The sequence below is a fragment of the Eschrichtius robustus genome, chromosome 19 (genome assembly GCF_028021215.1).
Source record: "Eschrichtius robustus isolate mEscRob2 chromosome 19, mEscRob2.pri, whole genome shotgun sequence".
NCBI classification, from domain to species: domain Eukaryota; kingdom Metazoa; phylum Chordata; class Mammalia; order Artiodactyla; family Eschrichtiidae; genus Eschrichtius; species Eschrichtius robustus.
Window position 1 is genome coordinate 28128183 of NC_090842.1, and position 27074 is coordinate 28155256.

Genomic DNA, 27074 nt, shown 5'->3' on the forward strand with positions numbered 1-27074 from the left:
CCAGGCCCGCCTGACGTGCCACCTCCTCAGAGCCTCACGGACCCGCATCTTCACGGCTCCCCCACACACACCTTCACCCCACACGCTTCTCCCCCCATAGACACCTTCTCCCCCACACACACCTCCCCCACACACACCTTCACCCCACACACACCTACTCCCAACATAGACACCTTCTCCCTCCACAGACACCTTCTCCCCCATAGACACCTTCTCCCCCTACACACACCTTCTCCCCCCATAGACACCTTCTCCCTCACACACACCTTCCCGCCCACACACACATTCTGACCCACACAAATCTTCTCGCCCACAGACACCTTCTCACCCCATAGACACCTTCTCCCCCACACACACCTTCTCCCCCCATAGACACCTTCTCCCCAAGACACGCCTTCTCCCCCCATAGACACCTTCTCCCCAAGACACACATACACCTTCTCCCCCACACACATCTCCTCCCATAGACAGCTTTTCCCCCCACAAACCTTCTCCCCTACACATAACTTCTCCACCCATAGACACCTTCTCCCCCCATAGACAACTTCGCCCCACATACACACCTTCTCGCCACACACACACCTTCTCCCCCCATACACACTTTCTCCCCCAAACACCTTCCCCCCACATAAACCTTCTCCCCCCATAGACACCTTCCCCCCACACACCTGCTCCCCAACACATACCGTCTCCCCCCATAGACACCTTCTCCCCCACACACACTTTCTCCACCCATACACACCTTCTCTGCACACACACCTCCCCCGGCACACACACCTTCTCCCCCCATAGACACCTTCTCTCCCACACACACCTTCTCCCCCCATAGACACCTCTCCCACACACACCTTATCCTCCCATAGACACCTTCGCCCACACACACACCTTCTCCCTCACACTTTCTCCCCCCACAAACACCTTCTCTCCCACACACACCTTCTCCGCCCCGAAGACACCTTCTCCCCCACACACACCTCCCCCCATAGACACCTCCTCCCCCACACACACCTTCTCCCCCCATAGACACCTCCTCCCCCACACACACCTTCTCCCCCATAGACACTTTCTCCCACACACACACCTTCTCCCCCATAGACACTTTCTCCCCCACACACACCTTATCCCCCCATAGACACTTTCTCCCCCACACACACCTTCTCCCCCCATAGACACTTTCTCCCCCACACACACCTTCTCCCCCCATAGACACCTTCTCCTCCACACACACCTTCTCCCCCCAGACACCTTCACCCCCCATAGACACCATCTCCCCTCACACACTTTCTCCTGCACACACACCTTCTCCCCCCAAAGACACCTTCTCCCCCACACACACCTTCTCCCCTACACATACATTCTCCCCCCCCAGACACCTTCTCCCTCACACACACCTCTCCCCCCATACACACCTTCTCCCCCCTTAGACACCTTCTCCAGCACACACACCTCCCCCCATAGACACCTTCTCCCTGACACACACCTTCTACCCCCATACACACCTTCTCCCCAAGACACACCTTCTCCCCCCATAGACAGCTTCTCCCTCACACACACCTCTCCCCCCATACACACCTTCTCCCCCTTTAGACAGCTTCTCCCTCACACACACCTCTCCCCCCATACACACCTTCTTACCCACACACAACTTCTCCCCCCATAGACACCTTCTCCTCCCACACACACCTTCTCCCCCACACACACCTTCTCCCGCCATAGACACATTCTTCCCCCATAGACACCTTCTCCCCCATAGACACCAGCTTACCCACACACACCTTCTCCCCCCATAGACACCTTCTCCCCCACACACACTTCTCCCGCACACACACCTTCTCCCCGCATAGACACCTTCTCCCCCACACACCTTCTCCTCCCGATAGACACCTTCTCCCCCACACACCTTCTCCCCCCATAGACAACTTCTCCTCTCACACGCACCTTATCCCCCACACACACCTTCTCCCCCCATAGACACCTTGTCCCACACACACACCTTCTACCCCATAGATACATTCTCCCCCTACAGACAACCTCGCCCTCCACACACACCTTTTCCCCCACACACACCTTCTCCCCCCATAGATACCTTCTCTCCCACACATAACTTCTCCCCCCGTAGACACATTCTCCCCCACACACACACCTTTTCCCCCACACATAACTTCTCCCCCCGTAGACAGCTTCTCCCCCCCACACACACCTTCTCTCCCCACACACATCTTCTCCCCCACACACACCTTCTCCGCCCCACACACCATCTCCCTCACACACCTTCTCCGCCTATAGACACCTTCTCCCACACACACACTTTCTCCCCCATAGACACCTTCTCCCCCACACAGACCTTCTCCCCCAAAGACACCTTCACCCCCATAGATACTTTCTGCACCCACACACACCTTCTCCCCCCATATACACCTTCTCCCCCCACACACACCTTCTCCCCACCACACACCATCTCCCCTACATACACCTTCTTCCCTACATACACCGTCTCCCACAAACAAACCTTCTTCCCCCATAGACACTTTCTCCCCACACAGATCTTCTCCCCGCATAGACACCTTCTCCCGCACACACACCTTCTCCCCCATAGACACCTTTGCGCCACACACACCTTCTCCTCCCATAGACGGCTTCTCCTCCACACACACCTTCTCCTCCCATAGACACCTTCTCCCCCACACATAACTTCTCCCCCCATTGACACCTCCCCAACACACACCTTGTCCCCCCATAGATACCTCCTCCCCCACACCCACCTTCTCCCCCCATAGACACTTTCTCCCCCACACACACCTTCTCCCCCCATAGACACCTTCTCCCCCACACACACATTCTCCCCCCATTGAAACCTTCTCCCCCACACACACCTTCTCCCCCCATAGACACCTTCTACCCCCCATACACCTTCTCCCCCAAAAGACGCCTTCTCCCCCACCACACCTTCTCCCCAACACACACCTTCTCCCCCGATAAACACCTTCTCCCGCACACACACTTTCTCCCCCCATAGACAACTTCTCCCCCACACACACCTTCTCCCCCCATAGACACCTTCTCCCCCCATAGACACCTTCTTCCCCCATAGACACCTTCTTCCCCACACACACCTTCTCCCCCCATAGACACCGTCTCCCCCAATAGACACATTCTCCCCCCATAGACACCTCCTCCCTTCCACACACCTTCTCCCCCCATAGACACTTCCTCCCCCACACACACCTTCTCCCCCCATAGACACCTTCTCCTCCACACACACCTTCTCCCCCATAGAAACCTTCTCCCCACACACACCTTCTTCCCCACACACACTTCTCCTGCACACACACCTTCTCCCCGCGTAGACACCTTCTCCCCCAGACACACCTTCTCCTCCCTTAGACACCGTATCCCCACACACACTTTCTCCCGCACACACTCCTTCTCCCCACACACACCTTTTCCCCCACACACACCTTCTCCCCCCATAGAAACCTTCTCCCCAACAGACACCTTCTCCCTGTATAGTCACCTTCTCCCCACACACACCGTCTCCCCCCATAGACACCTTCTCCCCCACACACACCTTCTCACCCCTCAGACACCTTCGCCCCCCTGAGACACCTTCGCCCCCCTGAGACACCATCTCCACGCCACACACCACCCCCCGTAGACACCTTCTCCACCACACACACCTTCTCGCCCCATAGACACCTTCTCCCCCCAGACACTTTTTCCCCCCATAGACACCTTCTCCCCAGTAGACACATTCTCCCCCCATAGACACTTTCTCTCCCTACACACACCTTCTCCCACACACACACCTTCTCCCTCCGTAAACACCTTCTCCCATACACACACCCTCTCCCCCCACCACACCTTCTCCCCCCATAGACACCTTTTCCCCCATGACACACCTTCTTCCCCACACACACCTTCTCGCTCACACACACCTTCTGACCCACTCACACCTTCTCTCCCCAGACACATTTTTCCCCAAATACACCTTCTTCCCCCATAGACACTTTCTCCCACACACAAACCTTCTTGCCCCAAAGACACATTCTCCCCCACAGACACCTTCTCCCCCCATAGACACCTTCTCCCTCACACACACCTTCTCCCCCCTTAGATACCTTCTACCCCCTTAGACACCTTCTCCACCACACACACCTCCCCCATAGACACCTTCTCCCCCACACACACCTTCTCCCCGCATAGAAACCTTCTCCCCCCAACACAGCTTCTCCCCCATAGACACCTTCTCCCCCACACACACCTTCTCCCCCCATAGAAACCTTCTCCCCCACACACACCTTCTCTCCCCATAGACACCTTCTACCCCACACACACCTTCTCCCCCCATAGACACCTTCTCCCTCACACACACCTCTCCCCCATAAACACCTTCTCCCCCCTTAGACACCTTCTCCAGCACACACATCTACCCCCATAGACACCTTCTTCCCCCATAGACACCTTCTCCCACACCATCACCTTCTCCCCCACACACACCTTCTCCCCCCATAGAAACCTTCTCCCCCACACACACCTTCTCTCCCCATAGACACCTTCACCCCCAAACACACCTCCCCCCAAAGACACCTTCTCCCCCATAGACACCTTCTCCTCCCATAGACACCTCTTTCCCCATAGACACCTTATTCCCCCATAGACACCTTCTCCCTCACACACACCTCTCCCCCCATACACATATTCTCCACCCTTAGACACCTTCTCCAGCACACACACCTCCCCACATAGACACCATTCCCTGACACACACCTTCTCCCCCCATAGACACCTTCTTCCCCACACACACCTTCTCCCCCCATAAACACGTTCTCTCCCTACACACACCTTCTCCCACACCCTCACCTTCTCCCCCACATACACCTTCGCCCCCACACACACCTTCTCCCCCCCGTAGACACCTTCTGCCCACACACACCTTCTCTCCCCATAGACACCTTCTCCCCCACACACATTCTCCCCACATAGACACCTTCTCCCCCACACATAACTTCTCCCCCCATTGACACCTTCTCCCCAACACAAACCTTCTCCCCAACACACACCTTCTCCCCCCATAGACACTTTCTACCCCGACACACACCTTCTCCCCCCATATACACCTTCTCTCCCCACACACACCTTCTCCCACACACACACCTTCTCCCCCCATAGACACCTTCGCCCCCCATAGACACCTTCTTCCCCCATAGACACCTTCTTCCCCCATAGACACCTTCTCCCTCACACACACCTCTCCCCCCATACACACCTTTTCCCCCCTTAGACACCTTCTCCAGCACACACACCTCCCCACATAGACACCTTCTCCCCCCCACACACCTTTTCCCCCCATAGACACCTCCTCCCCCACACACACCTTCTCCCCCCATAGACACCTTCTCTCCCTACACACACCTTCTCCCACACCCTCACCTTCTCTCCCTACACACACCTTCTCCCACACCCTCACCTTCTCCCCCACACACACCTTCTCCGCCCCGTAGACACCTTCTCCCCCACACACACCTTCTCCCCCCATAGACACCTCCTCCCCCACACACACCTTCTCCCCCCATAGACACCTTCTCTCCCTACACACACCTTCTCCCACACCCTCACCTTCTCCTCCTACACACACCTTCTCCCACACCCTCACCTTCTCCCCCACACACACCTTCTCCGCCCCGTAGACACCTTCTCCCTCACACACACCTCTCCCCCCATACACACCTTCTCCCTCCTTAGACACCTTCTCCAGCACACACACCTCTCCACATAGACACCTTCTCCCCCATATACACCTTTTCCCCCCATAGACACCTTCTCCCCCCACAGACACCTTCTTCCCCACACACACCTTCTCCCCCCACAGACAACTTCTCCCCCCATAGATACCTTCTCCCCCCATAGACACCTTCTCCCCCCACAGACACCTTCTTCCCCACACACACCTTCTCCCCCCATAGACACCTTCTCCCCCCATAGATACCTTCTTCCCCCATAGACACCTTCTTCCCCACACACACCTTCTCCCCCAGACACCTTCATGCCCATAGACACTTTCTGCACCCACACACTCCTTCTCCCCCCATATACACCTTCTCCCCCCACACACACCTTCTCCCACACAGAAACCTTCTCCTCCCATAGACAACTTCTACCCCCCACACACCTTCTCCCGGAGGCACACCTTTTCCCCCCCACACACCTTCTCTCCCCATAGATATGGTTTCCCGCACACATATCTTCTCCCACCCACACATCATCTCCCCCTCATACACCTTCTCCCCTACACACACCGTCTCCCACAAACAAATCTTCTCGCCCCATAGACACCTTCTCCCTAACAAAGACCTTCTCACCCCATAGACACCTTCTCCCGCACACACACCTCCTCCTTCCATAGACACCTTCTCCCCCCCACACAGCTTCTCCCCCATAGACACCTTCTTCCCCCATACACACCTTCTCCCCCCTCAGACACCTTCTCCAGCACACACACCTCCCCACATAGACACCTTCTCCCCCACACACAACTTCTCCCCCCATAGACACCTTCTTCCCTCATAGAAACCTTCTTCCCCACACACACATTCCCCCCAATAAACACCTTCTCTCCCTACACCCACCTTCTCCCACACCCTCACCTTCTCCCCCACATACACCTTCGCCCCCACACACACCTTCTCCCACCCATAGACACCTTCTGCCCACACACACCTTACCTCCCCATAGACACCTTCTCCCCCAAACACACCTTCTCCCCCCATAGATACCTTCTCCCCCCATAGAAACCTTCTCCTTCCATAGACACCTCTTCCCCCATAGACACCTTATTACCCCATAGACACCGTCCCCCTCATACACACCTCTCCCCCCATTCACACCTTCTCCCCCCTTAGACACCTTCCCCAGCACACACACCTCCCCACATAGACACCTTCTCCCCCCATAGACACCTTCTCCCCCCATAGACACCTTCTTCCCCACACACACCTTCTCCCCCCATAAACACGTTCTCTCCCTACACCCACCTTCTCACACACCCTCACCTTCTCCCCCACATACACCTTCGCCCCCACACACACCTTCTCCCCCCCGTAGACACCTTCTGCCCACACACACCTTCTCTCCCCATAGACACCTTCTCTCCCCCACACATTCTCCCCCCATAGACACCTTCTGCCCCACACATAATTTCTCCCCCCATTGACACCTTCTCCCCAACACACACACCTTCTCCCCAACACACACCTTCTCCCCCCATAGACACTTTCTGCCCCCACACACACCTTCTCCCCCCATATACACCTTCTCCCACACACACACCTTCTCCCCCACACACACCTTCTCCCCCCATAGACACCGTCTCCCCACACACACTTTCTCCCGCACACACACCTCCTTCCCCCAAAGACACCTTCTTCCCCACACACACCTTCTCCCCTACACACACCTTCTCCCCCCAGACCCCTTCACCTCCACACACACCTACTCCCCCCATAGACACTTTCTCCCCCATACACACCTTCTCCCCCCATAGACAACTTCTCCCCCCCACACACCTTCTCCCCCCATAGACAACTTCTCCTTTCACACACACCTTCTCCCCTACACACACCTTCTCCTGCCAGACCCCTTCACCTCCACACACACCTTCTCCCCCCATAGACACTTTCTCCACCACACACACCTTCTGCCCCCGTAGACACATTCTCCCCCCCCACACACCTTTTCCCCCACACATAACTTCTCCCCCCGTAGACAGCTTCTCCCCCACACACACAACTTCTCCCCAACACACACCTTGTCCCCCCATAGATACCTCCTCCCTCAAACCCACCTTCTCCCCAACACACACCTTGTCCCCCCATAGATACCTCCTCCCTCACACCCACCTTCTCCCCCCATAGACACTTTCTCCCCCCCACACACCTTCTCCCCCCATAGACACTTTCTCCCCCACACACACCTTCTCCCCCCACAGACACCGTCTCCCCACACACACTTTCTCCCACACACACACATTCTCCCCTCAAAGACACCTTCTCCCCCCCACACACCCTCTCCTCCCATAGACACCTTCTTCCCCCATAGACACCTTCTCCCCCACACACACCTTCTCCCCCCATAGACACCTTCTCCCCCAGTAGACACATTCTCCCCCCATAGACACCTTCTCTCCCTACACACACCTTCTCCCACACCCTCACCTTCTCCCCCACACACACCTTCTCCCCCACACCTACCTTCTGCCCCCGTAGACACCTTCTCCCATAAACACACCCTCTCCCCCCACCACACCTTCTCCCACCATAGACATCTTTCCCACCACACACCTTCTTCCCCATACACACCTTCTCGCCTACTCACACCTTCTCACCCACTCACACCTTCTCTCCCCAGAGAACTTTTTCCCCACATACACCTTCTCCCCCCATAGATACTTTCTCCCACACACAAACCTTCTCGCCCCAAAGACACTTTCTCCCCCTCAGACACCTACTCCCCCCATAGACACCTTCTCCCCCACAGACAACTTCTTCCCAACACACACCTTCTCCCCCCATAGACACCTTCTCCCCACACACACCTTCTCCTCCCATAGACACCTTCTACCCCCATAGACACCATCTCCCCCACACACACCTTCTCTCCCCAACACAGTATCTCCCCCACATACACCTTCTCGCCCACACACATCTTCTCCCCCCACAGACACCTTGTCACCCCATAAACACCTTCTCCTCTCACACACACCTTCTGCCTCACACACACCTTCTCCCCCGATAAACACCTACTCCCGCACACACACTTTCTGCCCCCATAGACACCTTCTCCCCACACACACCTTCTCGCCCCAGAGACAACTTCTCCTCTAACACACACCTTCTCCTCCACACAGACTTTCTCCCCTAAACATACCTTCTCCCACCATAGACACCTTCACCTTAACACACACCTTCTCCCCCACACACACCTTCTCCCCCCATAGACACCTTCTTCCCCCCACACACCTTCTCCCCGATAGATACCTTCTCCCCCTACAGACAACTTCTCTCCCCACACACACATTTCCCCCCACACCTTCTCCCCAACAGACACCTTCGCGCTGCATAGACACCTTCTTCCCATAGACACCTTCTCCCCCCATAGACACCTTCTCCCTCACATACACCTTCTCACCCACACATAACTTCTCCCCACATAGACAACTTCTCCCCCCATAGACACCTTCTTCCCCCACAGACACCTTCTCCCCCCATAGACACCTTCTCCCTCACACACACCTCTCCCCCCATACACACCTTCGCCCCCCTTAGACACATTCTCCACCACACACACCTCCCCACATAGACACCTTCTCCCCCACAGACACCTTCTTCCCTCATAGAAACCTTCTTCCCCACACACACATTCTCCCCCCTTAAACACCTTCTCTCCCGACACACACCTTCTCCCACACCCTCACCTTCTCCCCCACATACACCTTCGCCCCCACACACACCTTCTCCCCCCCGTAGACACCTTCTGCCCACACACACCTTCTCTCCCCATAGACACCTTCTCCCCCAAACACACCGTCTCCCCCCATAGACACCTTCTTCCCCCATAGACACCTTCTTCCCCACACACACCTTCTCCCCCCATAGACAGCTTCTCCCCCCATAGACACCTTCTTCCCCCATAGACACCTTCTTCCCCACACACACCTTCTCACCCCATAAACACGTTCTCTCCCTACACCCACCTTCTCCCACACTCTCACCTTCTCCCCCACATACACCTTCGCCCCCACACACACCTTCTCCCCCCGGTAGACACCTTCTGCCCACACACACCATCTCTCCCCATAGACACCTTCTCCCCCACACACATTCTCTCCCCATAGACACCTTCTCCCCCACACATAACTTCTCCCCCCATTGACACCTTCTCCCCAACACACACAACTTCTCCCCAACACACACCTTCTCCCCCCATAGACACTTTCTACCCCCACACACACCTTCTCCCCCCACATACACCTTCTCTCCCCACACACACCTTCTCCCACACACACACCTTCTCCCCCCATAGACATCTTCTCCCCCACACACAACTTCTCCCCCCAGACACCTTCTCCTGCACACACACCTCCTCCTTCCATAGACACCTTCTCCCCCACACACACCTTCTCCCCCCATAGACACCTTCTCTCCCACACACACCTTCTCCCCCATAGTCACCTTCTCCCCCACACACACCTTCTCCCCCCCCACACACCCTTCTCCTCCACACACACCTTCTCCCCCATAGACACATTCTCCCCCACACACACCTTCTCCCCCCATATAAACCTTCTCCCCCACACACACCTTTTCCCCCCATAGACACCTTCTCCCCCACACACACCTTCTCCCCCCACACACACCTTGTCCACCACACACACCTCCCCCCATAAACACCTTCTCCCACACACACACCTTCTCCCCCCATAGACACCTTCTTCCCCCATAGACACCTTTTTCCCCCATAGACCCCTTCTCCCTCACACACACCTCTCCCCACATAAACACCTTCTCCCCCCTTAGACACCTTCTTCCCCCATAGACAGCTTCTCTCCCTACACACACCTTCTCCCACACCCTCACCTTCTCCCCCACATACACCTTCTCCCCCCCGTAGACACCTTCTGCCCACACACACCTTCTCTCCCCATAGACACCTTCTCCCCCACACACATTCTCCCCCCATAGACACCTTCTCCCCCACACACACCTTCTCCCCCCATAGACACTTTCTCCCCCACACACACCTTCTCCCCCCATAGACACTTTCTCCCCCACACACACCTTCTCCCCCCATAGACACTTTATCCCCCACACACACCTTCTCCCCCCATAGACACCTTCTCCTCCACACACCTTCTCCCCCATAGACACCTTCTCCCCCACACACACCTTCTCCCCCCATAGACACCTTCTCCTCCACACACCTTCTCCCCCATAGACACCTTCTCCCCCACACACACCTTCTCCCCCTATAGACACCGTCTCCCCACACTTTCTCCCGCACACACACCTTTTTCCCCCAAAGACACCTTCTTCCCCACACACACCTTCTCCCCTACACACACCTTCTCCCCTACACAGACATTCTCCCGCCATAGACAACTTCTCCCCCCCACACACGTTCTCCCCCCATAGACAACTTCTCCTCTCAAACACACCTTCTCCCCTACACACACCTTCTCCCCTACACAGACATTCTCCCCCCATAGACAACTTCTCCCCCACACACACCTTCTCCCCCCATAGACAACTTCTCTTCTCAAACACACCTTCTCCCCCACACACACCTTCTCCCCTACACACAACTTCTCCCCCCAGACCCCTTCTCCTCCACACACACCTTCTCCCCCATAGACACCTTCTCCCCCACACACACCTTCTCCCCCCATAGACACCTTCTCCCCCACACACACCTTGTCCCCCCATAGAAACCTTCTCCCCCACACACACCTTCTCCCCCCAGAGACAACTTCTCCCCCACACACACTTTCTCCCCCAATAGAAACCTTCTCCCCCACACACACCTTCTCCCCCCATAGACACCTTCTACCCCACACACACCTTGTCCACCCAAAGACGCCTTCTCCCCCCAACACACCTTCTCCCCTACACACACCTTCTCCCCCGATAAACACCTTCTCCTGCACACACACTTTCTCCCCCCATAGACAACTTCACCCCCACACACACCTTCTCCCCCCGTAGACACCTTCTCCTCCACACACACCTTCTCCCCCATAGACACCTTCTCCCCCACACACACCTTCTCCCCCCATAGACACCTTCTCCCCCACACACACCTTGTCCCCCCATAGAAACTTTCTCCCCCACACACACCTTCTCCCCCCATAGACAACTTCTCCCCCACACACACCTTCTCCCCCAATAGAAACCTTCTCCCCCACACACACCTTCTTCCCCAATAGAAACCTTCTCCCCCACACACACCTTCTCTCCCTATAGACACCTTCTACCCCACACACACCTTGTCCCCCCTAAGACACCTTCTCCCCCCCACACACCTTCTCCCCGCATAGAAACCTTCTCCCACACACACACCTTCTCTCCCCATAGACACCTTCTCCCCCACACACACCTTCTCCCCCCATAGAAACCTTCTCCCCCACACACACCTTCTCCGCACATAGACACCTTCTTCCCCCATAGACACCTTCTTCCCCCATAGACACCTTCTCCCTCACACACACCTCTCCCCCCATACACACCTTCTCCCACCCACACACCATCTCCCCTACATACACCTTCTTCCCTACAAACACCGTCTCCCACAAACCTTCTTCCCCCATAGACACCTTCTCCCCAACACAGATCTTCTCCCCGCATAAACACCTTAACCTGCACACACACCTTCTCCCCCATAGACACCTTCTCCCCCACACACACCTTCTCTTCCCATAGACACCTTCTCCCCCTCACATAACTTCTCCCCCTTTTGACACCTTCCCCCCCACACACACCTTCTCCCCCCATAGACACCTTCTCCCGCACACACACCTTCTCCTCCCACAGACACCTTCTCCCCCACACACCTTCTCCCACCATAGACAACTTCTCCTCTCACACACAGCTTCTCCTCCACACACACCTTCTCCCCCCATAGACACCGTGTCCCCCACACACACCTTCTCTCCCATAGATACCTTCTCCCCCTACAGACACCCTCCCCCCCACACACAACTTTTCCCCCACACACACCTTCTCCCCCCATAGATACCTTCTCCCCAACAGACAACTTCTCCCCGCATAGACACCTTCTTCTCTAACACACCTTCTCACCCCATAGACACCTTCTCCCCCACACATACATTCTCCCCCCACAGACACCATCTTCCCCAATAGACACATTCTCCCCCCATAAACACCTTCTCTCCCTCTACACACCTTCTCCCACACCCTCACCTTCTCCCCGACACATTCTCCCCCACATACACCTTCCCCACACACACACCTTCTGCCCCCATAGACAGCTTCTCCCCCACACACACCTTCTCCCCCCATAGAAACCTTCTCCCCCACACACACCTTCTCCTCCCATAGACACCTTCTACCCCATACACACCTCCTCCCCCTAAAGACGCCTTCTCCCCCCCACACACCTTCTCCCCTACACACACCTTCTCCCCCGATAAACACCTTCTTACACACACACACTTTCTCCTCCCATAGACACCTTCTACCCCACACACACCTTCTCCCCCCATAGACAACTTCTCCTCTCACACACCTTCTCCCCCACACACACCTTCTCCCCTACAGATACCTTCTCCCCCCCTTAGACACCTTCTCCACCACACACACCTCCCCCCATAGACACCTTCTTCCCCCATAGACACCTTCTTCCCCCATAGACACCTTCTTCCTCACACACACCTCTCTCCCCATACACACCTTCTCCCCCCTTAGACACATTCTCCAGCACACACACCTCCCCACATAGACACCTTCTCCCCCCCACACACCTTCTCCCCTACACACACCTTCTCCCCCGATAAACACCTTCTTCCGCACACACACTTTCTCCGCCCATAGACACCTTCTACCCCACACACACCTTCTCCCCCCATAGACAACTTCTCCTCTCACACACACCTTCTCCCCCACACACACCTCCTCCCCCATAGACACCTTCTTCCCTCATAGAAACCTTCTTCCCCACACACACATTCTCCCCCCTTAAACACCTTCTCTCCCGACACACACCTTCTCCCACACCCTCACCTTCTCACCCACATACACCTTCGCCCCCACACACACCTTCTCCCCCCCGTAGACACCTTCTGCCCACACACACCTTCTCTCCCGATAGACACCTTCTCCCCCCAAAACATCGTCTCCCCCCATAGACACCTTCTCCCCCCATAGACACCTTCTTCCCCCATAGACACCTTCTTCCCCCATAGACACCTTCTTCCCCACACACACCTTCTCACCCCATAAACACGTTCTCTCCCTACACCCACCTTCTCCCACACTCTCACCTTCTCCCCCACATACACCTTCGCTCCCACACACACCTTCTCCCCCCCGTAGACACCTTCTGCCCACACACACCATCTCTCCCCATAGACACCTTCTCCCCACACACATTCTCCCCCCATAGACACCTTCTCCCCCACACATAACTTCTCCCCCCATTGACACCTTCTCCCCAACACACACACCTTCCCCACACACACCTTCTCCCCCCATATACACCTTCTCTCCCCACACACACCTTCTCCCACACACACACCTTCTCCCCCCATAGACACCTTCTCCCCCACACACAACTTCTCCCCCCAGACACCTTCTCCCGCACACACACCTCCTCCTTCCATAGACACCTTCTCCCCCACACACACCTTCTCCCCCACACACACCTTCTCCCCCACACACACCTTCTCCCCCATAGCCACCTTCTCTCCCACACAAACCTTCTCCACCCCCACACACCTTCTCCTCCACACACACCTTCTCCCCCATAGACACCTTCTCCCTCACACACACCTTCTCCCCCCATATAAACCTTCTCCCACACACACACCTTCTCTCCCCATAGACACCTTCTCCCACACACACACCTTCTCCCTCCGTAGACACCTTCTCCCATACACACACCCTCTCCTCCCCTCACACCTTCTCCCCCCATAGACACCTTTCCCCCCACCACACACCTTATTCCCCACACACACCTTCTCTCCCACACACACCTTCTCACCCACTCACACCTTCTCTCCCCAGACCCATTTTTCCCCAAATACACCTTCTCCCCCACAGACACCTTCTCCCCCCATAGACATATTTTCCCCCCATAAACACCTTCTCTTCCTACACACACCTTCTCCCACACCCTCACCTTCTCCCCCACATACACCTTCTCCCCCACACACACCTTCTCCCCCACACACACCTTCTCCCACCCACACACCATCTCCCCTACATACACCTTCTTCCCTACACACACCGTCTCCCACAAACAAAACTTCTTCCCCCATAGACACCTTCTCCCCAGCACAGATCTTCTCCCTGCATAGATACCTCCTCCCCGACCCCCACCTTCTCCCCCCATAGACACTTTCTCCCCCACACACATCTCCTCCCCCCATAGACACCTTCTCCCCCACACACACCTTCTCCCCCCATAGACACCTTCTCCCCCACACACACATTGTCCCCCATTAAAACCTTCTCCCCCACACACACCTTCTCCCCCCATAGACACCTTCTACCCCCCCCACACCTTCTCCCCCAAAACACGCCTTCTCACCCCCCACATCTTCTCCCCTACACACACCTTCTCCCCCGATAAACACCTTCTCCCGCACACACACTTGCTCCCCCCATAGACACCTTCTCCCCCACACACAGCTTCTCCCCCTGTAGACAATTTCTCCTCTCACACACACCTTCTCCCTCACACACACCTTCTCCCCTACACACACCTTCTCCCCCCAGACCCCTTCACCTCCACACACACCTTCTCCCCCCATAGACACGTTCTTCCCCCCAAACACCTTCTCCCCGATAGGTACCTTCTTCCCCTACAGACAACTTCTCACCCCACACACACGTTTTCCCCCACACACACCTTCTCTCCAACAGACACATTCTCCCCGCATAGACACCTTCGTACCATATACACCTTCTCCCCCCATAGACACCTTCTCCCTCACACACACCTTCTCCCCCCATAGACACCTTCTACCCCCTTAGACACCTACTCCGCCACACACACCTCCCCCCATAGACACCTTCTCCCCCACACACACCTTCTCCCCCCATAGACACCTTATCCCCCCATAGACACCTTCTTCCCCCATAGACACCTTCTTCCCCCATAGACACCTTCTCCCTCACACACACCTCTCACCCCATACACACCTTCTCCCCTTTAGACACCTTCTCCAGCACACACACCTCCTCACATAAACACCTTCTCCCTCACACACACCTTCTACCCCCATAGACACCTTCTCCCCCCATAGACACCTAATCCCACACACATACCTTCTCCCCCCATAGACAACTTCTACCCCCTTAGACACCTTCTACAACACACACACCTCCCCCAATAGACACCTCCTCCTCCACACACACCTTCTCCCCCCATAGACACCTTCTTCCCCCATAGACACCTTCATCCCCCATAGACACCTTCTCCCTCACACACACCTCTCCCCCATACACACCACCTCTCCCCTTAGACACCTTCTCCAGCACACAAACCTCCCCACATAGATACCTTCTCCCCCACACACACCTTCTGCCCCCATAGACACCTTCTGCCCCCATAGACACCTTCACCCCCATAGACACCTTCACCCCCAAAGACACCTTCTTCCCCCATAGACACCTTCTCCCCCACACACACCTTCTCCCCCAGTAGACACATTCTCCCCCCATAGACACCTTCTCTCCCTACACACACCTTTTCCCACACCCTCACCTTCTACCCCACACACAGCTTCTCCCTCCGTAGACAACTTCTCCCATACACACACCCTCCCCCACCCACACCTTCTCCCCCCATAGGCACCTTCTCCCCCTATAGACACCTTCTCCCTCACACACACCTTCTACCCCCATACACACCGTCTCCTCCCCACACAGCATCTCCCCCACATACACCTTCTCGCCCACACACATCTTCTCCTCCCACAGACACCTTCTCACCCTATAGACACCTTCTCCTCTCACACACACACCTTCTCCCCCGAAAAACACCTTCTCCCGTACACACACTTTACCACCCCATAGACACATTGTCCCCCAGAAACACCTTCTCCCCCATAGACAACTTCTCCTCACAGACACCTTCTCCCCCACACACACCTTATCCCCTACACATATCTTCACCCCCATAGACATCTTCACCTGCACACACACCTTCTCCCCCCATAGACACCATCTCCCCCACACACACCTTCTCCCCCCATAGACACCTTCTTCCCCCCACACACCTTCTCCCCGATAGATACCTTCTCCCCCTACAGACAACTTCCTTTCCACACACACCTTTTCCCCCACACACAACTTCTCCCCAACAGACACCTTCTCCCCGCATAGACACCTTCTTCCCATAGACGCCTTCTCCCCCCATAGACACCTTCTCCCCCCATAGACACCTTCTCCCTCACACACACCTTCTCCCCCCATAGACACCTTCGATGCCCTTAGACATCTTCTCCACCACACACACCTCCCCCCATAGACACCTTCTCCCCCACACACACCTTCTCCCCCCATAGACACTTTCTACTCCCGTAGACACCTTCTCCACCACACACATCTCCCCCCATAGACACCTTCTCCCCCACACACACCTTCTCCCCCCATAGACACCTTCTACTCCCGTAGACACCTTCTCCACCACACACACCTTCTCCCCCCATAGACACCTTCTACTCCCGTAGACACCTTCTCCACCACACACACCTCCCCCAATAGACACCTTCTCCCCCACACACACCTTCTCCCCCCATAGACACCTTCTACTCCCGTAGACACCTTCTCCACCACACACACCTCCCCCCATAGACACCTTCTCCCCTACACACACCTTCTCCCCCCATAGACACATTCTCTCCCAATAGACACCTTCTTCCCCCATAGACACCTTCTTCCCCAATAGACACCTTCTCCCTCACACCCACCTCTCTCCCCATACACACCTTCTCCCCCCTTAGACACCTTCTCCCCCACACACATCTTCTCCCCCCATAGACACCTTCTCCCCCACACACACCTTCTCCCCCCATAGACGCCTTCTCCCCCACACACACCTTCTCCCCCCATAGACACCTTCTCCCCCACACATACCTTCTCCCCCATAGACACCTTCTCCCCCACACACACCTTCTCCCCCCATAGACAACTTCTCCTCTCACACACACCTTCTCCCCCACACAAACCTTCTACCCTACACATACCTTCTCCCCCCATAAACACCTTCTCCCCCCATAGACACCTTCTTCCCCCCACACACCTTCTCCCCGATAGATACCTTCTCCCCCTACACACAACTTCTCTCCACACACACACCTTTTCTCCTACACACACCTTCTCCCCTCATAGACACCTTCTCCCACCTCAGACACCTTCTCCCCCCCACACACACCTTCTTCCCCACACACACCGTCTCTCCCCATATACACCTTCTCCCCCACACACACCTTCTCTCCCCATAGACACCTTCTCCCCCACACACACCTTCTCACCCCTCAGACACCTTCTCCCCCACACACACCTTCTCTCCCACACACATCTTCTCCCCCCATACACACCTTCTCCCCCACACACACCTTCTCCCCCCATACACACCTTCTCCCCCACACACACCTTCTCCCCCCATAGACACCTTCTCCCCCACACACACCTTCTCACCCCTCAGACACCTTCTCCCCCCACACACACCTTCTCCCCGACACACACCTTCTCTCCCCATAGACACCTTTTCCTCCCATAGATACCTTCTCTCTCACACACATCTTCTTCCCCCATACACACCTTCTCCCCCACACACACCTTCTCCCCCCACACACACCTTCTCCCCCCATAGACACCTTTTCCCCGCCATACACACCTTCTCCCCGCCACACACACCTTCTCCCCCACACACACCTTTTCCCCCATACACACCTTTCCCCCCCCACAGACACCTTCTCCCCCACACACACCTTCTTCCCCCCTCAGACACCTTTTCTCCCTATACATACCTTCTCCCCCAACACACACCTTCTCTCCCACACACACCTTCTCCCCCACACACACCTTTTCCCCTACACGGAGCCTGTCACCACTCCTGGCTCCTTCCTCCCCTGTGGCTGTCTACAATTCGCCTTCCTCACTGGGTGTGGGCTGCTGACGGGGGCAGCTACCTGCCTTTTTACACTCAATAACCAGGGTCTGACACAGGGCCTGGCACACAGCTTGTGGTTTTGGGCGAGTGGACGGAAAAGATCTAGTGGGGGAGAGACTGGAAACTGTGCTGTGGGGGGGAGGAGTAGGGAGTTGGGGTCCCTGGGAGGCCAGGCTCTGCCCCCCGACTCACCATCCTCTGGGGGTGCTGGGAAGGGCTCACTTCTTCGGGGTGGCGTCCGACCTGCAGAGGAAAAGGGGGCTGGGGACTCATGTGGGTCAGCCCAGGGCTGCTGTCTGAGCCCTCAGGGCCTGGCCGGCCAGGGACCCTGGGCCCGTCAGGATGCGGCAGATGCAAGGTGGTTCCCGGGCACGCGCACAGCTGCAGACTGTGACCCGTTCCCGGGCCCCGAACCCTCAGGCTTGCCCCTTCCCTGCCCCTTGCCCCGCTGGGCCTTCCTTTGCTCGGGGCAGGCCGAGCACTGAGCGGCTGCTGGGTCTCTGCTGGGGCCTAGAGGACCTGGGAACAGAGCCCGGGCCCAGACATGGGTTAGGAATTAAGCTAAGGGAGTGCAGCAACATGGACACCATCCGCAGAAAGGACCATCTGCCTCCATTTCACAGAGGGGAACGCTGGGGCTCGGAGGGGAGGGCCCAGGCCTCACTGATGCTGTTCTTGGGCTGGAAGATCTCGTTGTAGTCCTCGGCGTTCTGGATCTCCGCCCGAGACTCCCGCTCATCCCGGTCATCCTCGCTGCTGGGGCTGCGGCGCTCGCTCTCTGAGTTCTGCTTCACCCTGGGGAGCAGGCCAGGCAGAAAGGAGGCGGGGGCCCCGGTGAGGCAGGGGCTGCGGACCCACCTCCTGCGCCCCCCAGTGCCCTCCGGAGCCCCGAGCACCCCACCTCTGAGGCTCGCTGCCGGTGGCGCTGGGCCGCTCGTAGATGCGCCGAAGCGGGGCGCTGGGGTGGGGCGGCTGCTGCGCCGGGGGCCGGCTGTCCTGCATGGGGTCCGGGGCTACCGTGCCTGTCCTGGTGACCCGCGTCAGGTCCACCACGTAAGAGGAGACGCTGCTCTGGGAGAAGGCCACGCCTATCTGCGGGAAGCGGCAGAGCTGGGGCGGGACCCTTCGCGGTGGTGCTGGGGGACAGGGTTGGGGGGGCAGGACCTCCCCGGGGCCGGGTGGGAGTTGGGGGCCTGATGGGGAGGCAGGCAGGCGGCCCAGCGGAAGGGTGCACGGTGGGCGGTGGCTCTCTCACCAGCTGGTCATTGCAGATGGCCAGGTCGGCCACCTTGCCCCAGTTGACGAGGACCACGTCAAAGCAGCGCTCGGGCTCCCAGCCGTAGACACGCAGTGAGTCCTGGCAGCCACTATACAGGCAGCAGCCATCGGGGTTGAAGAGGACGCTCCTGGGCCAGGTGAGAGTGGGCCGTGGGTCAGGAGACACCGGAGAGGCTGCGGGGAGCCCAGGACGGGAGGGAGCGGAAGCGGAGATGGGAAAGGTCCACCTGCAGCCACACCCCACTGCCCGGGAGGAGGGCCCTGGCCCACTGCCCAGCCGCCCGCCTACCTGACAGGCCCTGGCTCCCCTTCGATACAGCTCACCACCTGGAATTTCTCCAGATCCCAGAAACGGATGGTCCTGCAAAGGAAGCCAGGCTGTGCTGGGAAGCCGGTGCCACGTGTTGGCCTCCACACAGGCCAGTGGCCGGGGGCGCCCACTTCTCTCCAGACACCTGCCGCCCCAGGTCACGGCCATTCAGAGCAATGCCTGGGGCCAGGGGCTGGCCCTGCACAGGGAGCGGGAGGGGACTCGGCACCTGGGAGGTGAATATGGGCCTTGGATCCAGACACGCAATCAAGTCCCAGGACACTGGGGCCGGATCCAGACATATCATGAAGTCCCAGGACACTGGGGCCAGGGAACCAGAGTTGGGAGAGAGATGTGACCCGGGTCCCATCCCAGCTTGGCTGGCAGTTAATTCAGTCTACCTGGGATCATATGACACCCTGGGACAGAGAGACAGACTGGGAACAGATATACACCAGAGGACAGAGATGTAAGGGACAGCAGTCACGGGCGATGAGCCCTGCTCCTCCTCCTCACCTGTCAGAGCTGCCAGAAGCCAGGAGGTACTCATTGGGGTGAAACTCCACCACGTTGACAGGCCCCGTGTGGCCAGGGAACTCAGACATCATCTTGCCAGCAGTCAGATCCCAGAGCTGGGGCAGGGCAGGGTGGAGGTCAGGGCCAGCCTGGCCCTCAGCTGCCCGCTCGCCCTCCAATCCAGCCCGAGCTCTTTATCCACGAACCTCCTCCCACTCTGGACAGGCTCGGGATGTGCGAGCCTGATCAGGAGGGAGGCGAGGACCCAGCCTGAGTGTGATCAGCAGACCCCAGTCCCCAGCCCTGGGCCCAGGTCAGGCTGGGAGCTACCTTCACCGTGTGGTCATCTGCGGCCGATGCCAACCACTTCCCGTCGGGGCTGAACCGGAGACACCGCACGGCCTGGCTGTGCCCCTGAGGGGAGGACAGAGCATGAGCACCCGAGGGGCCTGGGCCCAGTGGCCTTCTCTCCCCACCACCCACTCCTCCCTGCCCTCCAGAAGCAGTGCTTCCTGGGAGCAGGCGAGGAGGGGACTGCCAGCCACGTGCAGGAGATGTCACAGAGGGACACTTCTCCACGTGCGCTCATGGACTCCCAGTCCTGCAGGACGCTCCAGGAAATCAACACTGCGTGGTCTTATAGTTTGGGAAGCAATGTGTCTTGTGTCTCTTTTTGGAGAGTTAAATGCCTCCTCTTAATGTCAAAGGGTCTAGAAACCTCCAAAAATAATTATTAAACCCAGTCCTTCCAAACTCATATGAACAGGAACCCCCTTCACTTAATGACACCTGTTAGCAGCCTGCAAACCGTGGAGCACAGTTTGGTAAACACAGCTCTGCGGGGAGTCACGGAAAACCGGGGGCCCAGGTGGACCACCCACCGCACTCCTGCTCTGCTCCAGATGCATGTTTCTCATCTGGACTCTTGTTTCTCACGTTCTCACCCAGGTTAGACAACAGTCCCCTCCAGCCCCTGCCAGGGTCTGGGCACCGCCCCATGCTCCGCGCCTGCAAGGTGCTTGTGGAATGATGGACAGAGGGTGCCTTGCTTACCCTGTATCGGAAGACACAGCCTTTCCTCCTGATGTCCCAGAGCTGTGAGGAGAGGAGCAGAGGGGGGCAGGGTCAGGACAGGTCACAACCAAGGTGGGCTGGGCTGGGGAGGCCTAGCCAAGCTCAGTCCTGGAGCCTGGGTCAGAGGGCAACATGTGGCCATGAGCAGAGAGGGGCTCTGGGCACCTCCAGGTCATTACAGCCCCAAGTGACAGGGGTCTGGAAACCGCTCACTAAAGCTGGGCATCCCGAGCAGAAATGTCTGGCAAACGCTTCCACATCCCTGCCCTGGGAGGGCATGGATGCTGCCACACAGGGGGAAGATGTCCCCCAAAGAGCCGAAGCCCACCCCCCACCCCAGATGGGACACACCGTCCCGGTCCCGCTGCTTGGCCCGGCGGGAGAGCCAGGGTGCAGAGTGGTGGCTCACCTTGATGTTCGTGTCCTGGGAACCCGAGGCCACAAACTCGCCATACGGGTGGAAATCCAGGCTGCAGATGTTGGCTTTGTGTCCCATAAGTGTGCGAAGGACTAACAAGGAAGAGAGCAGAGACAATGGCGTGAGAGGCAAACAGGATGGCTGGTGGAGCGAGGGCCGTTGTGTTCGTTTGTGTGTGTGCTTTCATACTGACTACACAGAAAAACACAACAGTAGCACAGACTTTCAAAACAGGGAGGAAAACCAACCAGAGTCCTACCACCCTAACAACTAACTTTCCTATTTTCCTCTCAAGAGATGCCAGCCATTTCTGCCATTACCCGAGCCCTCAGAAAACTCCCTACAAGCTCCCCACAGCTTGCACCTCTGGGCTTGTCCCAGCATGCTCTCATGAGAGTGAAGCCCCAGAGTCAGCAGAGCCAGGTTAACTATGGCACTTGGTTCAGGCCCTGTGGATGTGGACATGGAGCTTATGGTCTGCCAGGCATCCCACCACACCCAAGACAGTGCAAGGAGAGAGATGCAGGAGAGGTCCAAGCTGGGGGAGAAGCTGCTAGGTTGAAAAGAGAAATCCAGGGGGGCTTTTTGGAGGAGGTGGTCGTTGAGCAGGATGTTAGTGGGTGGCAGATGAGGGAGGCTGCAGGCAAACCTTGTGTTTCTGTCCCAGAGTGTTCTCTGGTACCACTCAAGTTTGCCTCTTCTCTCTGGCCTCATGTGTCTTGCTTTTTATAAGATTTATAATTCCGCTGTTTGAATGAAACTGATCACCCCAGGAGTGCTGGTGCCAAGGGGTGTGGCAGTCCAGCCGTCCTTAGGTTTGCGCCAAGGTGAAACAGGCTGCCTTGTGAGGTGGTGAGCTCTCTGTTGGAGGAGGTGTTCAAGCAGACCCCAGATGTAATGCTTTAAGGACAAGATTCAACCACACCAAAACCTGAGCAGCTGCCCTCCTCACTCTCTGTAGTTGTCTCGGGGGCTCAGCATTGCCTTGCTGGCCAAGGGGGCTTCGGGCACATGCTGCCCAGTCCACGCCCTGGAGGGAGGAGACTCATCTGGCTCCTGCCCCAGTCCACACCACCACCGCCAGCCCACCTGCTTTGCATCCCACAAGCCAGGCTTCCAAAATCCTGGCCCACCCTGAGAGGATGTGGCAGGTTCACATTCGTGAAGCATGCCTTCCTGTGGGATCCTGGGCTGACCCACCCTCGCCCTCTGGCTGCTCTGTGGAAAGCAGGCAGGAACACATTCTTCTGGCGTGATTTCTGCCCTTGGTCTTCTGTCCCAGGAGGGCTCTCGGCAGGCCTCCTGAGGCTGGACTTGGTCGCAGGATCCAGGAGCTGCAGAGTGGAGGGGTCTCCGGGGTCTGTCTGCCTCACATGGGAATCTCTAAGCCCTTCCAGCCAAGTAGCTGAACCCTCCAGTGATGGGCAACTGATGTGACAGTAAGGCAGCCCTTTAAGAACCCCTTCCTGCATGTGGGGTGCCAGTTTGCCTCTGTATCATTTCCATTCACACTGTGGTGGGTTGGGCGTGGAGGTGGGCCTGAGGTCTTAGCTCTTCCTGCCGAGGATGCTAAGGGCAAGTTTCTCTTCCATCGCTGAACCCCCCGCAAATGGCAGGGCGGACAACACTGGGATGGGAGTCTTGACACCAGGATTGAAGTCCCAGGTTCCGCCACCCCCAGCCACAGAGTCTTTACCAAGTTCAGGGCCCTCCCTGAGCCTCAGTTTGTCCATCTATCAAATAAGGAGACAGTGCCAACCTGGCTTTGCATCAGAACCACCTAGAAGCTTATGAAAGCCAGAGTCTGGGCCCATCCCACCACTGAGTCAGGCTCTCCGGGAGTGGGGTCTGGGCTGCGTAACAGGCTCCTTGTAGAGCAGCCAGCTCTGGGAGTCCAAGGCTCAGGAATTCCAGAGGTCTTCAGTTTCCATTCTTTGCCCACCTCAAGAAATTCCTCACATTCCCTTATGCATGAAAGTCATGGCTGAGAAATCACGGCCCTTGGCTTCTCTTTTTCCCTTGCTCCTCAGTGAATGGTGAATGGCTGGTGCCCTCCACCGGGATCTGGGTCCAGGCAGAGGCTTCCCAGGAAATGAACTGCCTTCTGCCCGAGCCTTTCTGCTTTCTCAGCTGGAGCCCAGCCAGCTCAGGCTTGCTCCTCCCTGGCCCCTTGTCCAGCGATGCCCCCGCACTGTGGGTCCTGTGTGTGGCCAGGCAGTGGGACCGTGTGCTGAGATACGAAGCATGAAGCCCCTCTTCATTATCTAAGAGGGCCTGGGGCTCTGTCTGTTTGTTTGTTTATTTATTTATGGCTGCGACAGGTCTTAGTCACAGCACGCAGGCTCTCTAGCTGTGGCACGTGGGCTCCAGAGTGTGCGGGCTCAGAAGTTGCGTGCACAGGCTTAGTTGTCCCGCGGCATGTGGGATCTTAGTTCCCCGACCAGAGACTGATCCCATGTCCCCTGCATTGGAAGGCGGATTCTTTTTTTTTTTTTTTAAAAGAATTCCTTTATTTTTATTTTTTATTTTTTTATTTATTTTTGGCTGTGTTGGGTCTTCGTTTCTGTGCGAGGGCTTTCTCTAGTTGCGGCAAGTGGGGGCCATTCTTCATCGCGGTGCGCGGGCCTCTCACTATCGCGGCCTCTCCTGTTGCGGAGCACAGGCTCCAGACGCACAGGCTCAGTAGTTGTGGCCCACGGGCCTAGTTGCTCCGCGGCATGTGGGATCTTCCCAGACCAGGGCTCAAACCCGTGTCCCCTGCATTGGCAGACAGATTCTCAACCACTGCGCCACCAGGGAAGCCCTGGAAGGAGGATTCTTAACCACTGGACCACCAGGGAAGTCCCGGGGTTCTGTCTTTCTTAAACAGCCCGTCACTGCGTGGGCAAGCATCACCCAAGAGGCTCGGGTTGAGGTCATTTCTTGAGGATTACCTATACAAGAGCAGAATGAACCCAGCCACCAGGCATGCGTGGCCAATGGCCACCATCCTGCAGCAGAGGTAGAGCAAGCACCAGAGTAGAGGCCTGGAATGACCTTCAAGTCTCAGCCAGGCAAGGGGAACATCTCTTCTGGAAGAGGCAGACTCGGCAAAATCCATGTCATCCTTTCCTCTCCTGTCCTTCAGGTAGGGGATGGCCTCCCACCTGGCATGCTGGAAGGTCCAGACTAGAGGTTGGCAAAAAGCAGGGAGCAAACAGGTTTTACTTGGACCTTTGAGTGTCAGCCTGCAGAGTGTTCTGAAAAATATGTTTTTGGTTTTATTTTAAATTAATTAATTAAGTAATTAATTAATTTTTGGCTGCGTTGGGTCTTCGCTGCTGCATGCGGGCTTTCTCTAGTTGCGGCAAGCGGGGGCTGCTCTGTTGCGGTGCACGGGCTTCTCATTGCAGTGGCTTCTCTTGTTGCGGAGCATGGGCTCTAGAGCGCAGGCTCAGTAGTTGTGGCACACGGGCTTATTGCTCTGCGGCATGTGGGATCTTCCTGGACCAGGGCTCAAACTTGTGTCCCCTGCACTGGCAGGCGGATTCTTAACCACTGTGCCACCAGGGAAGCCCTTGAAAAATACGTTGAATTAGCTGTCAACCTTCAGAAATGGGTGGATTCCACATAAATGTCCAGATTCCCAGCTTCACTTGAAAAATCTGTACAGCTGGCAGCACTGCGCCCACACTGCCATGTGGCAACAGCCACCAAGGCTGAGAGGCAGCCCCCTTTCCGGGGAAGGCGGGACTCCCCACTTGGCCCAGAACTGAGGGCACAAGTTTATAGACCAAAAGACCCCAGTGAGGATCCAGCATAGGGATGAGAATAGGCCCACCAAGGCCTATTCTGTGAAACCTGAGGACACTGGGACGAAGATCCTACAAACCTGTAAAGAGAGAGAGGCAGAAGGAGGAAAGACGCAGGTCCCATGAGAGGGATCTGGGATGAGACGGCACTGACTTCCCCACAGCAACCCTGGAACCTAAAAGGCAACGGAGCTGCACCTTCACAATTCGGAGGGAAAAGTATTCCCAATCTAGAATTCTATACTCAAACTCTTAAAAATAAAAGGGGGGTGGTTTTAGAATAAAGTAATTTTCAGGGACTTTCCTGGTAGCGCAGTGGTTAAGAATCCGCCTGCCAATGCAGGGGACATGGGTTTGAGCCCTGGTCCGGGAAGATCCCACATGCCACGGAGCAACTAAGCCCGTGCGTCACAACTACTGAGCCTACGCTCTAGAGCCCGCGAGCCACAACTACTGAGCCCACATGCCACAACTACTAAAGCCCACGCGCTACAGCCACTGAAGTCCACATGCCTAGAGCCTATGCTCTGCAACAAGAGAAGCCACTGCAAAGAGAAGCCCGTGCACCGCAACGAAGAGTAGCCCTCACTCGCTGCAACTAGAGAAAGCCCACACGCCACAACGAAGACCCAACGCAGCCAAAAATAAAATAAATAAATTTATTAAAAAAAAAGAATAAAGTCATTTTCAGCCTCTAAAACTGTGCTTGCCGCGTACCCTTTCACAGTAAGCTATGAAAGAGTGAGCCACATCTAAAAGAGGGGGGGAAACAAGAAAA

At 56.7% G+C, this 27074-nt stretch overlaps 1 protein-coding gene across 5 annotated transcripts in view; it reads right to left on the reverse strand.

Moving 5' to 3' along the window:
- The window catches only part of KATNB1 (katanin regulatory subunit B1), a 41111-nt gene that overhangs the window by 2629 nt on the left and 11408 nt on the right, over nt 1–27074 (reverse strand). For all 5 annotated transcript variants that reach the window (XM_068527349.1, XM_068527348.1, XM_068527352.1 and 2 more), the window contains 9 exons: nt 22497–22597; nt 22067–22108; nt 21344–21427; nt 21014–21129; nt 20477–20548; nt 20165–20315; nt 19811–20001; nt 19574–19704; nt 19102–19152 (listed from right to left, as the gene is read on the reverse strand). In XM_068527349.1, coding sequence (XP_068383450.1) covers nt 19102–19152; nt 19574–19704; nt 19811–20001; nt 20165–20315; nt 20477–20548; nt 21014–21129; nt 21344–21427; nt 22067–22108; nt 22497–22597 — 939 coding nt within the window. The remainder of the gene's footprint in view (nt 1–19101; nt 19153–19573; nt 19705–19810; nt 20002–20164; nt 20316–20476; nt 20549–21013; nt 21130–21343; nt 21428–22066; nt 22109–22496; nt 22598–27074) is intronic.